General features: G+C 41.9%; 1 protein-coding gene across 1 annotated transcript in view; it reads left to right on the forward strand.

Annotated features, from left to right (window-relative positions):
- nudcd1 (NudC domain containing 1) overlaps positions 1-15,344 on the forward strand; it is a 67,633-nt gene that overhangs the window by 28,981 nt on the left and 23,308 nt on the right. Inside the window, exon 6 of the mRNA XM_084313504.1 lies at positions 5,188-5,395. Within this exon, the coding sequence (XP_084169630.1) occupies positions 5,188-5,395 (208 nt within the window). The remainder of the gene's footprint in view (positions 1-5,187; positions 5,396-15,344) is intronic.

Raw genomic sequence — 15,344 nt, forward strand, 5'->3', positions numbered from 1 at the left:
TCACAAAGACTTTAATCTTTTTATCTTTGCCTGATGAGAGATGCCACGGAGTCGTCCTGTGTTGTAACTCCACCACTCCGTGGCTCAGGATGTGTCTCGTCTGGCTAGTGCAGGTGTTTTTTGTGGGTTTAATTATCTTTATCGTGTTTTAATAATCGTGATTTCAATATTGGTCAAAAATAATCGTGACTATGATTTCTGCCATAATCGAGCAGTCCCTTAACACTTTGAGTGCCAGCGACGCGTTTTGTCGCTAGTTCATGCCGACCTTTGAATGCCACCAACGACATATAGCGTTTGTTTGTCGTATTTTTTTTTATTGGCGATTTGAATTCATATTTCATCAATCGAGCCTCACGCTAGTGTTGCAGAGTCTCTCTGAGCTTAATTGGGAAGATACCGCCCCCTATCGTCTCTCCCTGTGTAACTGCACCCCATTAGTTTAGACTGATGAAGGGGGGGGGGGGGCAGTTTCCTCATGTAACTTTTCCGTCAAGCCAACTGAAGAGACTCAAGTTGATCGCCGGCCCGGAAAACTCGTGGAATATATATTTACAGTACCCAACGCTGAATCAATAAACGCGATCGATATTTGGAATGGCGATCAGGAATTGGAATAATCTTTTTGGATAACATCTGATCTGAGGTAAGGAATCTATTTTACCAGTCTTGGGATAATCAGAGCTTTTTTCACAGATATATCAACGTGTCCCCTATGTGTGTGTGTGTGTGTGTGTGTGTGTGTGTGCGCGCTGATTCATAAATAGGCCGAAAAATGACAGTTTTTGTGTATGCCAGAATATTCCAATAAATGCCGTTTATCACGGAATCTATATATTTTCCTGAAAAACGAGGGCTTTTCAAAATGCTATAAATGGAAATGAACCGATTTAAAAAAATAAAAAATCCATTTAGACAATGTTGACTGCAAAGTGTTAATTGACTATCAATCCCTGTCTTGACTATCAATCCCTGTCTCTTGAGCCGTTCAGCCATTGTGTAGTGTGATGTGTGCCGGGTGCCAGTGTATGGCAGCCATTGAGCCTGCGTAGCCCAAGGTTGGGTGCTACCAGTGGTGGTGAAGGAGGCAATTTCCACCCTACATTGTAAAGTGCTTTGAGTGTCTAGAAAAGTGCTATATAAATGCAATTCATTATTATTATTAGTCCTAGGCGTGGTTCACTAACATCTGTTGCCCCCTCCGTTGTGGCCTTCCCACCCGGCCTTCATGGCTGTCTAATGGGATGCTGGTTATGGCTTGGGAACACCTGAAGTTCAGTACAGCTGAGCCAACCACTTCAGGGGAGGAGTAATGACATAGCCTCTGTTGTGCATTAGGCCACACACTGAAATATGCACATTTTCCAATATTCTTTCGTCTGTCGTGTTACTACATATTCAACAGCCACTCCTTTCCAAATCGCACATTGTATTTCATGTTTTATGTATTTCTCGTCAACAGATGGGGAATCTACATTCATTTATTCAGCCTTTATTTAATTCTTGGGAAATACATTGAGGGTATCCCTCATTTTAAATGATGCCCGAGATTATATTGGTTAGCAATAAAAGATAATAAAAACAATAAAATCCATGCAAAACACAAATAATCAGTTGACACAGTTACAAATTGTGGCAGGGAGGTTTTTAATTGCCCATAAGTTAGTAGTAAATTGATTTTTAGTGTGTTGAAGATCATCAAAATGACATACTGTATGGTAATGCAGTTTGCAAGCATAGAGAAACGGTCCACGTGAGAATGTTGAGTTAATGGGCTGTATATATGGGAACCACGTGCATTAAGCCTGCCCAGGCTAATCATATGCCTACAAGAAGCCTAACTGCTTGAATTGGAATTTTGATTGGCATTAACAATTACAGGCGATTGCTGAAGGCATGATTAAGACAAAATTGAAAGCTGCTAATGCGAGATGAGTTTAGACACCGCAGGTAAGCTGTCGTTTGACAAAAATAAGAGGTTGAGTGCTAGACAATGATCTCTTTCTTTGAACCACAAGACTTGATCTAACCGGAGTCTGAATTAGGACTGCTAAACTCACTGTGAGAAGATGCTTCCACAACACATTGAAATGGGTGATTTTCCTGTGGCAACATTTTATATGAAAAAGCTGCAGCAGCTGAAAAATTACGTGACACACAAACGACTCACTGCAGAGAAGAGAACCCAACGGAATATGTTGCATGTGCACATGGGCTACGAATACCATTCAGGAACGATACATTTTTTATTAAATCTTTCTGAACATTTGTTTAATGTAGACATTCATTCTCCATTTACCAATGATAACAACCTCAAAAGTTGGATTAGCTAGTAAACACTGTGCAGTATGATTCAGTCCAGTGTACTGTCAGTAGATGGTAAACACTGTGCAGTATGATTCAGTCCAGTGTACTGTCAGTAGATGGTAAACAGTGTGCAGTTTGATTAAATCCAGTGTACTGTCAGTAGATGGTAAACAGTGTGTAGTATGGTTAAATCCAGTGTACTGTCAGTAGATGGTAAACAGTGTGCAGTATGGTTAAATCCAGTGTACTGTCAGTAGATGGTAAACAGTGTGCAGTATGGTTAAATCCAGTGTACTGTCAGTAGATGGTAAACAGTGTGCAGTTTGATTAAATCCAGTGTACTGTCAGTAGATGGTAAACAGTGTGCAGTTTGATTAAATCCAGTGTACTGTCAGTAGATGGTAAACAGTGTGCAGTTTGATTAAATCCAGTGTACTGTCAGTAGATGGTAAACAGTGTGCAGTTTGATTAAATCCAGTGTACTGTCAGTAGATGGTAAACAGTGTGCAGTATGGTTAAATCCAGTGTACTGTCAGTAGATGGTAAACAGTGTGCAGTATGGTTAAATCCAGTGTACCATCAGTAGATGGTAAACAGTGTGCAGTATGGTTAAATCCAGTGTACGGTCAGTAGATGGTAAACAGTGTGCAGTATGGTTAAATCCAGTGTACTGTCAGTAGATGGTAAACAGTGTGCAGTATGGTTAAATCCAGTGTACTGTCAGTAGATGGTAAACAGTGTGCAGTTTGATTAAATCCAGTGTACTGTCAGTAGATGGTAAACAGTGTGCAGTTTGATTAAATCCAGTGTACTGTCAGTAGATGGTAAACAGTGTGCAGTTTGATTAAATCCAGTGTACTGTCAGTAGATGGTAAACAGTGTGCAGTATGGTTAAATCCAGTGTACTGTCAGTAGATGGTAAACAGTGTGCAGTATGAATTCAGTCCAGTGTACTGTCAGTAGATGGTAAACGGTGTGCAGTATGAATTCAGTCCAGTGTACCGTCAGTAGATGGTAAACTGTGTGCAGTATGGTTAAATCCAGTGTACTGTCAGTAGATGGTAAACGGTGTGCAGTATGGTTAAATCCAGTGTACTGTCAGTAGATGGTAAACAGTGTGCAGTATGGTTAAATCCAGTGTACTGTCAGTAGATGGTAAACGGTGTGCAGTATGATTTAAATCCAGTGTACTGTCAGTAGATGGTAAACAGGGTGCAGTATGGTTAAATCCAGTGTACTGTCAGTAGATGGTAAACAGTGTGCAGTATGATTCAGTCCAGTGTACCGTCAGTAGATGGTAAATAGTGTGCACTGTGCAGTATGGTTAAATCCAGTGTACTGTCAGTAGATGGTAAACAGTGTGCAGTATGATTCAGTCCAGTGTACCATCAGTAGACCGACAATACCAGCAGTCACAGAATGCAGCTAATGATGGCAACACATTTAAAAGCGGACTGTTGGCTACTGTTGATGCACTGTAATGGTGTTGAGTGAAAGAGTGTGTTTTTGGGGTGTCCTATTATTCAGGGCTGGAGCTTCAGCTGACATACTTGTGAATATCAAAGAGCCCCCATATTTAATATGTAGGTGGAGAATTTGGTTTTGTTTCCGTTTGTTTACTGCTTTCCAACATATTGCAGGGTTTGAATAGGAGTTAGTAATAATGTATATAATAATAATTGGATTTGGCTTTTCTCACAGATGAAAGTGCATTTATTTTTAAGTTGTCTACTCTAAATGATGTCCAATGTGGTGGATCTCCAGAAGGTCCAGTCTTCTTGAATAGAATAAAAAGAGTTTCCACCCAAATTATCTGCTCTAAGCTTTTTGAACGGTGCGTGTTTGTTAATGACTGAAAGAAAGAGACACCACAGGCAATAATGTTGTCAACTAGGGGTGTGGACATTTCTCTATTCTAAGATGCATCGCGATGCAGACGTTGACGATTCAGCATCGATGCAGTGAGTTTTCTTTATTTAAATCTTTTGCTAGCTTTTATGTTCTTTTACAATGTAGTGCTTTGGGATTTGCTCCACAACTATAAAGCGCCCTAAAAATCAAATATATTATTATTGTATTATTAAAGCTGGTGCTCTGGCCATGCATCCACTCAACTCATAGAAAATACAGCATCAGGCTATTCTAATAGTATTGATACTAATACTAATAAAGAGTATTGAATAGTTTAACAGCTGGGTATTGAGATACCTTTCTAGTATCTGTATCAGCAACACTAGTAAAGACATTTATTTTGACATTCTGATTTAAGAACTTTCTAAATAAAAGTAAATTTATCTGACTGCTTGTATTAATTGATGAAAAAGTAGCCATGTGCAGTAATACAGATTATAAAATTGAGGATGTAATATATTATTGAGATGCATCGTAGAATCGAATCGTGGACAGCTGAATCGTAATCTAATCGTGAGGCCAGTGAAGATTCACAGCTCTATTGTCAACCCTATTGGAAAAGATAAGATTAATTAGGATAGGCCTAGATAAATCTCAAGTGGCTCAGTGGGTTCTGTTACAGTAGCCTCAAGGGATAAATTGAGGCTTCCACTAACCTCCTTGAGATAATCTGATTATCATTCGGACGGTTCAGATTAAAGTCACCCAAAACAATCAACTCAATGCATCAATGAGCATCAGCAGATCTGCTCTATAGACCCCTACCACAATTATTGCGTTAGGCAACCCTAACTGTACCTGCATTGCAAGAAATTCAAAACATCTTGGCATGGTGATGGCGTTGAGAATTGTCATAGAGAAACCTGATTTAACATAAATAACCATCCCTCCTCCCCTCCCAATTCTGTCATTTGTAGCCGTCATTAACAATACTGTACCTTTTTCTCTCATTTTGTTTCTCCCATTCAGAACCAATTTACTTCTGGCAGCAGACGGCGGAGGACCTGACTGTATCGGTGCGCATGCCAGAGGGCATCACCAAGGACGGGGTGCATTACAGACTGAGCGCTGACCGCCTGAGCGTGGGAGTCCAGGGGTTCCCTCCCCTGCTGGAGGGCCAGCTGCATGCTCCCATAGACCCCGAGGCCAGCGCCTGGATCATCAAAGATGACAAAAGGTTAGCGTCCTCCTCCATCCCGGCCTAAGGGTCTACAGCTCTGAGTCGTTTGTACTTTTCAACTGAGTATCTGTCAGAAGACGAGACGACAGGAAAAACTCACAGTACATTAAATATACAACATGGGTCGATAGGGTTGCGCTGTTTATAGATCTAATCTGGTTGCTTTTCCTATTGTAACTGAGGGGTTACAAAACCCTGACTGTATTAAAGATTGTGATAGATTAAACCACTGCTAATTATTATTATTATTACTTGCCAGAAAGTACAGTTATAATATGGCAGACACTCAGAATAAGACGGCACGGTGACAAAGAAATATAATTTATAGTATTTATTAGGGATGCTCGATATTAGCTTTTTTACCGATACCGATATTCCGATATTGTCCAACTCTTAATTTCCGATACCGATATCAACCGATATCAACCGATACCGATATATGCAGGGTTTCCCTGTCCAAAAAACTGAATAATTTCAGGTAACTAATCATTTCACTGGATATATATATAACAAATATTGTTATTGTTTTTTATTTTTTTTAAACCGATACCGATATTTTCCGATATCACATTTTACTGCCGATATCGGCCGATAATATCGGTCGGCCGATAATATCGGACATCCCTAGTATTTATTATTATGCAGTAATTGTACAGAATGGGAATTAAGGGTTGCGCTTGTATGGCGAAGAATATGAATAAAGTCAGTCAGTAGCAAAGTCAGTTGGAATGAATAATTCCTAAGCTGGGATACTAGACTAAACGCCGCCTGGCGTAGGATGGCACTATAGTGGGCAAACGATGGTACCGCTGGAGACGGGGTGTCCTCCCAGAGATGTAAGCTCTGGAGGAAGGAAGAATGTTCGGATACTCAGTCTGTTCACTTGAAGAAAGGGGGTTCTCGTACGGAATCCAGTCCTTATAATCCAAATGCTCAGCAGCAAAGCAATAGCTGTAATCCAATTGCTCGATAGCAATGACGATAGCCAGCTAGCTTCGGTCCTCGAAGCTAGCCCGAGGTAAGATCTTCAAGGTGGTTAAATCCAAACGGCAGTGGGTATTAACGAGGCTCTTCTCCACGGTAGTACGTCCCACAATCACTATAATCCAACCAATACTGGTTCTGCAATCGCCGCCGTAGGTTCCAATATGCACATGTCCAGTAGTTCCACGACTAGGCCCTCCTCGTGTACTGGCACTAATTACTAAGTCCACGCACACTTGCTAAGGTTTCACTAGTTACTAAACGAACGAACTGCTTGTAATGCTACATACCGAACGAACTGCTGTAACACGATTCACACTAAATGACGACTCTTTACTTCACATTAAGCTAAGTCGAACTTGACGTTACTGCATTAACTCTGACACTTTTACTATTCACTTCGCACGTTAGGTTCACAACACTCTGTTTAGACGAACTACTTCACACTACATTAGAATCACACTACTGCTGCTGCGCCTTCCACGATATATATATACTTAAGTGGCTTTCTAGTGCCAAGCCTCCGCTCTCGTCTCGAATCAATGCGTCGGCACCAGGCATGTTCCAACATGCCCAGACTCGCCTTTGAACCTGACTTCAGGGGCGCGTTGCCTGGCGCCGAGAACGTCAAGGGCATTATCCAATGAGGAACGTGAATATTACTAGGATTCAAACGCAGGCTTAAAGGGATATAGCTTATATATATATATAAATAATATACAAGGTATATAAAACAATAAAAAACGTAGATTCTCAGCTTTAATCTGGCCCTTCACAACACCTATCATTGTGTTTTTTCACAGACACAGGACTCCCGAACTGTGGGCTGTTTGGCAGACATGTTGAAACACTGCTGCGGATTTGATTAGATTTGAAACCTTTATTTATTCTCGAAAAGGGACATTGAGGTTTTACCCTCATTTGCAAGGCCATCGAGATTCAAACAGTTCAGAATACGTATAAACTAGGATCAAAACATTTGCATAAATAGGTGAAAAGATAACTAAAAAGAGAGATCAAATTAAAAACAGTTGCACACTGAGGTTGGGAGGTTTGTGATCATGTTCTTAAATAAAAAAAAATTTACCTACTGAGGTAGGGAGGTTTGTGATAGTGGGGTATTGATTTTGAGAGTAAGTTGAAGATCATTCCGGAAGCTGGTGCATCAAAACAAAAGGCAGACTTACCAAGTGCACTTGAACTCGTGGGACCATAAGTGTAAACCAATTGTTTAAGCAGGTCAGATAAGGTCCATAATTCCAATTTAGCATCATTGTCATATATAGTGGTAAATCTCCATCAATGGCCTTAACTGGTTCTGCGCCAAAAGCGAATATACGGTACTCGTTATTGCCGTCCAACCGTGGAGCGCCAACCACGAGTATACTCCTTATTGGATCCGTTTTTCTTTTATTCGCTATTGCCATTCATAATTCATCTGGGCAGCCTGTGCATGCTGTTCTGAATGTGTCTGAGCTGGCAGACGGTCAATACCGCCCTCTAACGCCTTCGGCCACTATTGTACTCCATTTGAAACGATGTAGTTTGTTTTCTGGGCCGAGCTGAGCCATGCCGGCGGGGTTTAAATACTCCGGCAGGACAAGTGCTTACAACGATGCATCAACTAGGTTGCCCCGCCCCCTCATTCATATGCAATGCCGGATAACGTGGGACGGACCTCCGCGACCAGTACTTGGAATGGCGATCAGATAATTGGATAGTTTTTTTTGCATTACATCAGAGACAAGGTAAGGACACTATATCCAATCTTGCATTGGTCTGATATTTTCTCCCACGATCGAAGCTGTCTGTGTGGACTCTGTGTGTGCTGTTTACCGTTGGCCCCGCTCCAAGCCCCAAGCCTCATGGGTGCATGAGGAGACATAATAACGATAATCTAGCGTTGATTTCAGGGAGATTCGATAATCGGGTGAAAAATGACAACGTGATAAGTTGATAACTGGATTTCACTAAAGGGCTATTTTTGCGTCTTTTCCTGTGATTACTCAGAATCACCCAAACTATACTCATATTCACCACGGTATAAAACGGAAATGTACGGATGAAAAAAATCTGTTTTTTGCATGTTGACCAGAAGAAACTCACTGACAATCGACAGCGTTATTAGATCCATAGCTATAATATTTCATATAGTTTAAACACTTGCAAACACGGCATTCTCTCCATTGAACAAAGCGATGGCAGACAACGGCCCAATGACTGTAGTGCCCTCTGGCGTTCAATGTGTTAAAGATAAACGGATACTAATGCCTATTTTACCTCTCTTGATAGAGTAGTAGACCAACCCACATTATCATATTAGATTAGATTCAAATGTATTGTCATTATACAGTACAAGTACAGTACAATGGCTCCTCTACAGACCTGGTCAACATCTACAACAACACTCTCTCCTCCTGTCTCAATCAGCTCGCCCCAATCAAAACCAAGTCTGTCTCCTTCACTAACTCCGCCCCCTGGTACACCGATCACCTACACCACCTTAAATCCAAGGGCCGCCAGCTCGAACGGCTATCCAATAAAACCGGTCTCACTGTCCATAAAGAGGCCTACAGACAACATCAACAGCTCTACAAAGACGCCCTCAACTCTGCACGCTCCTCCCACTACTCCGCTATCATACAGTCTGGCAGAAACAACCCCAGGACTCTGTTTTCCACCATCAACACACTTCTTAAACCCTCTGACACAATCTCCTGTTCCTTCACTGTCAGTAAATGTGTCTCCTATCTGTCACATCTCCAAACAAAAATTGACAAAATCCACACCCAACTAACAATTGCCTCCGCCAACACTATCTCCCCTCCGGATTCAACCCCCTCTCCACCGCCCAACCCACCTTTTACATCCTTCACTGAAATCACTGCATCGGACCTATCCTCCATTCTCTCTACAATGAAAACTTCTACCTGCATCCTGGACCCTATCCCCTCCATCCTAGTCAAGGCTTGTCTCCCTGCCCTTTCTCCCCTAATCACCTCCATCGTAAACACCTCTCTGACCACTGGCCTATTTCCCCCCGCCCTCAAAATTGCTTCTGTCACCCCCCTACTAAAAAAACCCGGTCTCAACCCTGAAACCCTTGATAATTTCCGCCCCATTTCCAACCTCCCCTTCCTCTCAAAAATAATTGAGCGAGCCATTGCCTCCCAATTAAAATCCTACCTCGACAACAATAACCTTTATGATACATTTCAATCCGGATTCCGCACCAAACACAGCACCGAAACTGCTCTTCTAAAGGTCACCAACGACATACTCCTCTCTGCCGACTCTGGTTCCCTCTCCATCCTCATTCTCCTAGACCTCAGCGCTGCTTTTGACACCATCAGTCACCCCATCCTCATCACTCGTCTCCAGTCCTCCGTTGGCATCTCCGGAATCCCCCTCACCTTGCTCCAATCATACCTCTCACACAGGCACCAATTCATCTCTATCAACAACTGCAAATCCCCCACTGCCCCCATCACTCATGGTGTCCCCCAAGGCTCAGTACTTGGTCCCCTGCTCTTCATCCTCTACATCCTTCCACTCGGTCTGATTCTCCGCCAACATGGCCTGCGTTTTCACTGTTATGCAGACGACACTCAGCTCTACCTCTCCACCAAGACTATCACTCCAGCCACTCTCTCCACCCTCAGCACCTGCCTCACAGACATCAAAACATGGATGCAAAATAACTTTCTTAAACTAAACTGCAATAAATCAGAAATCATCATTATCGGTCCAAAATCCCTCACCAGCCACACCCAGGATTTCACCCTAAATATTGATGGTACCATTGTCACCCCCTCCACTCACGTCCGTAACCTTGGCATCATCCTGGACCCCACCCTTTCTTTCCTCCGCCATGTGAACCACATAACCAAATCGGCCTTCTACCACCTCCGGAACATTGCTCGTCTCCGCCCCTCCCTATCACTCTCCGCTGCTGAAACACTGGTTCATGCATTCATATCATCAAGACTAGATTACTGCAACAGCATCCTCTACGGCTCACCAAACACTATCCTCAATAAACTCCAATATGTCCAAAACTCTGCTGCCCGCATGCTCACCTCCACCCGTCGCTCTGATCACATCACCCCTGTCCTCCACGACCTCCACTGGCTTCCAATCAAATACAGGATACATTTTAAAATACTACTCATCACATTTAAAGCCCTCAACAACCTTGCCCCTCCCTACCTGTCCGACCTCCTCCACCGTCACACGCCCACCCGTCGCCTTAGGTCTGCAGATGCCAACCTCCTAACACCTCCCACGACCAGGCTCCGGACCTGGGGCGACAGGGCCTTTGCTGCTGCTGCCCCCTCCCTCTGGAATGCCCTCCCCAGCCATATCCGTGATGCAAACACCCTGACATCTTTTAAATCAGCCCTCAAAACTCACCTTTTCAATCTTGCTTTTGACCTCTAATTCTGTCGGTGTTATTTTATTTTATTTTGTCATGTATTATTTTTGTTCTGTTTTTTGTTTTGCCATAGTTTGTCTCTCCTGCCCATGTAAAGCGTCTTTGAGCACCTGGAAAAGCGCTATATAAAATAGATGTATTATTATTATTATTACAACGAAAATAAGTTTGGCATCCAACCAGAGTGCAAATGTAGGAGTAAAGTGCAACAGAAATATACAATGTACAGGTGATTAAACTGGGTACAAAATATACAAATTAGTACTACTGGGTGTAATGCTAATCAGATGTACGTACAGAGTTGTAATATAATATGTACAGTGATACAGGTATGAGGACAGTATGGTAGTAGAAGTAGTCATACTGGCCAGCAACGTAACTAGTAAGAGTAGGATATGTACAGATATAGTAAAGGACTATGCAGGTAAGTACAGGCAGGTGTGGGTAAGTATGTATGTGGTGAGAATAATATATGGTATATACTGTACATCATTATTGTGCATGCTATCATATAGAGCAGGGGTTCTCAAACTTTTTCATACCGTGGGTCCGTGACCCCATTTTATTTAGGATATTTTTTGGGGACCCCACACTTAACTCATTCACGGCCACTAGCTTTCGCCATCTGCGCTGTTTGGGGCCAGTGTTAACACATTCAGTGCCATGCCAGAGTATAGTGGGGTTATCTCGCCAGCGGTTGAGCGCCATACCCGAGTATAGTCGGGTTTTGATCCTTTGATATTTTTCATCTGATCCCCGTTCTAAATCATCATCCGGATCATTCTAGCCATCCCTGGCTCTTTTGTATACTATGTAATTGCAATGCCGATCGAATATCACCAGGTGGCAGTATCGCCTACCTTTGAACTGGAATGGCTTGGCGTGGATACACGTTTTTGGTAAGGGCTCCTGCTCCTGCTTGAACAGAGATTCACATCGATCGCCTCAAAATTCCATTGCTGAAGTGTATTTTCCCATTGAAACGTGTATAGACATATACACTGGTAATCGCGATGGCGATGCGATCACTTGGAATTATTCTTTTTGGAATACCTTCTGGCTAAGGTAAGGTATATTCTATGTCTATTTTACCCGAACCTGAAACATGTTTTTCTAACGATCACAATTTTGTGTTTTACCGGACATAAAACATGCTCGACAAACACGATCACTGTTTTCAGTTAAAATGACCCCCCCCCCCCTTTTTTTTTATCCACCTTTTCTCCTTTTTAAATTTTTCTCTCATCCCAATTTCGCTGTGCCAATTCTTTTTCCCTCCCCTGTCGCATATGCCCCCCACTGGCCGGTTGTAGGGAGGATGGAAACCTTGCATCACATGTCCCCTCCGATACATGTGGAGGCAGCCTGTCGCATCTTTTCACCTGCCAGCGCGGACTCTCATTGGCGAGGTGTAACGTGTGGGAGGCTCACACTACCCCTGCCATTTCCTGTCTCTGCTGTGCAGGCATCCCCCAACCGACCTGTAGGAGTCGCTGTCCACAACGTCCAGATTACCACCCATCAACTTCCACCCGCTAACTCTGCCAATTGAGTTAGTATGACGGCCGGGCCAAGCCGAAGGCAACGCCGACAGCCGGAGTCGAACCCGGTGTCTCTTGCGTTGGTGACGAGCGCAATGTCCGCTGCGCCACCCAGCCGCCGCAAATGACCCCCCCTTGATGATTTTGTGACGGTACATGTGTACATGGTATATACCTTTTTTATTTTCGGATTTCAGGGGATCAACCAGAACGGTTTGGGCTTATTGCGCATTATCTTGCGATCTATGGAAAAAGACTGGATTATTTTGGAAATGCGTGATGTTTAGCGTGTAATAAACTACAAACTACATTGTCTAGAAACAAACTTTTTTCCATGTTGGACTACAAGTAGTCTCTGTCAAATGAGCCACACCATTGTCTCCACAGCTATAATACAGAACACGCACAGCTCTGCAAACATCGTGAAACACCGTGAATATGACTATTTTAAGCTGGCTTTGAAGCGGCAGAGATGGGGACAGTTTATGGCGCTGAATGTGTTAATGACCATTTTAGCTATGTTTGCAGACTCATCGTGTGTTCTGTATTATAGCTATGGAGACAATAGTATGGCTCATTTTACAGGCATTGTTCATAGTCCATTACTGACTAATCAGCTCATTTCTACACACTAGTTTGTTGCACGCTACACGCTAGGGCTGGGTGATTAATTGAAATAAAATCGCGATCTCGATTCATAGACCTATGCAATCTCATTTCTAAATTATGACTATTTAAAAAAAAAAAATAATAATTTTTTTATTTGTTTACTTAACTTTTTTTAATGATAGATTCTGACTTGAGTTATTTTGTATTTTACAAGAGACTTTTAAGTCAAGCACTTTGATATGTTATGTTGTCTGTTTAACACTTTCAGCGCCGGACAGGGGTGCGTACATTGGAAATGAAATTCCTTCATTGCGATCGGAGCGTGTGTGTGTATATGTGTTCCGTTGGTGGCGATCAAAGCACAAAGAAAAACGACCCCCCCCCCCTTTCATGCATTCATGATGAAACATAATAGAGCTCCGGGTGACTATAGAACGCGGATCAAAGGAATTGATCAACCGTTGGCGAGATAACCCGACTATACTCGGGTATGGCCGTGAAAGAGTTAATGTATGTAGTTAGTGTTTAAATAGTTTTTTAATAAATATAAATAGTAGTTTGAGAACCACTCATATAGAGCTATGGGTTATATGCGGGTGTACAAGCAAGTATATAGAAGGGTTATAATTGGGTATATTCAGACAAATATGGATATAGGATGATGAGCGATGAGTGCCATAATTGTTACCAGTAATGAATAAAAGGTGGACCTTGTGAATCCTGGGTCCTTTTTGTGGCAAAGCACATAGATTTTCAGGCCTACAGCTGAGTCACCATCCTGGTGACGGTGGACTGCTTTCATTCACCAGTACAAGAAGCAAGGATGACTCAATATGTCATGTATTCATCAGAAGGCCACTTCCATTCTTTTTACTCCACCTTGAACTTCTCTGCTTCCTGTTTCTTCTTTCTGTCACACCATCAGGCTAAAGCTCCATTTGTTATATAAAGATGATACATATCCTGTTTTACACTTCCACCTTTCCATGCAACTCGATGCTCTTAAAGGCCGTCACCGCTTTCTTTCTTTATTTATTTCAGATCCCCATTAGTCACTGCCTCAGCAGCGACTATTCTTCCTGGGGTCTGGATACAAACATATAAAAATCAAACAAGAATAATCAATAAAACAACATAAAAACAAAACAAATATCAATAAAACACCAATAAAATATACAAACAAATGTAGAACAATAACAAATATACAAACATTTAGAACAAATCAAATATCAATAAAACAACAAATATCAATAAAACAACAAACGGAGAAAACTAAAACGTGCTCAAAAACAGCATGACATTCCATACACTAATACTCTTAATACTCCTCATAACCACTAGACAAATACATTCCAAAATAACCCAACACAAGAACCCATTCATTAGACACAGATTAGACCCAACCAAAATCAATCTCTTTTTGCATTACAGCCCCTCTTAGTCTCCTCTTGAATCCCACCTTACTGGTAATTTAAACCAAATACTGTGGAAGTCTATTCCAGTAGGCCATTGCCCTGTACAATACAGTTTTCTTTAAGGCTTCAGTGCTGGGTCTCGGCAGGGCGAACCGACCTCTCAAGGCTTGTCTAGTGCCATAGCCATGGCCATCACTAAGCACCAGCTGTGAAAAGAGGCACACAGGTTTATGTAAAGTATAAATATTTCTCATAAACAAAATAAGACTACACACTAGTCTCTCATTGACTCTCATCCACGACAGTTCCTTGTGCATTTTTTGACTAAGCTCTATCTGTATTTTATTTAAGTCTTGTTTAGATGCATTTGACCAGATTGCTGGAAAGTAGTCCAGATGTGACCACGATTGTATGACTTGCTTGGTAGCTGTATCAGTTAAAAAATAGGCATTCTGTCTAATAATTGAAATACTTCTGCTAATTTGTTACAATATTGCTAATGTGAGTTGACCAAGAGAGTATTTCATATATTATTTCTCTCTCTGAGCATGCTTTGAACAAATAATTAGACATTTTGTTTTGGATGCATTTAGTTTCAGCTTATTTACTGTGACCCATTCAGAAATCTGCATTAACTCACTTTGAAGAAGACTGCTGAGGTATTTGGCATTGCTTGCTGAAGCATATATTGTAGTGTCATCTGCACTAACTATGTGGCATATAATTTACAAATATGGAATATAATAATGGTCCAAGGCAACTTCCTTGAGGAATGCCACATTGTAGCGTTTTAACGCTTGATAAAGTTCCATTAAACAGGACACATTGTTGTCTCATGAATAAGTATCTTTTCATCCAGTTAGTAGCTGAGTGTTTGAAACCATAATCAGCTAGTTTTGTAAGCAGCAGTTCATGATCAATGAGATCAAAAGCTGCGCTAAAATCTAACAGTACTGTACCAA

Source organism: Notolepis coatsorum (assembly GCF_963971535.1).
Source record: "Notolepis coatsorum genome assembly, chromosome: 4".
Lineage (NCBI taxonomy): Eukaryota > Metazoa > Chordata > Actinopteri > Aulopiformes > Paralepididae > Notolepis > Notolepis coatsorum.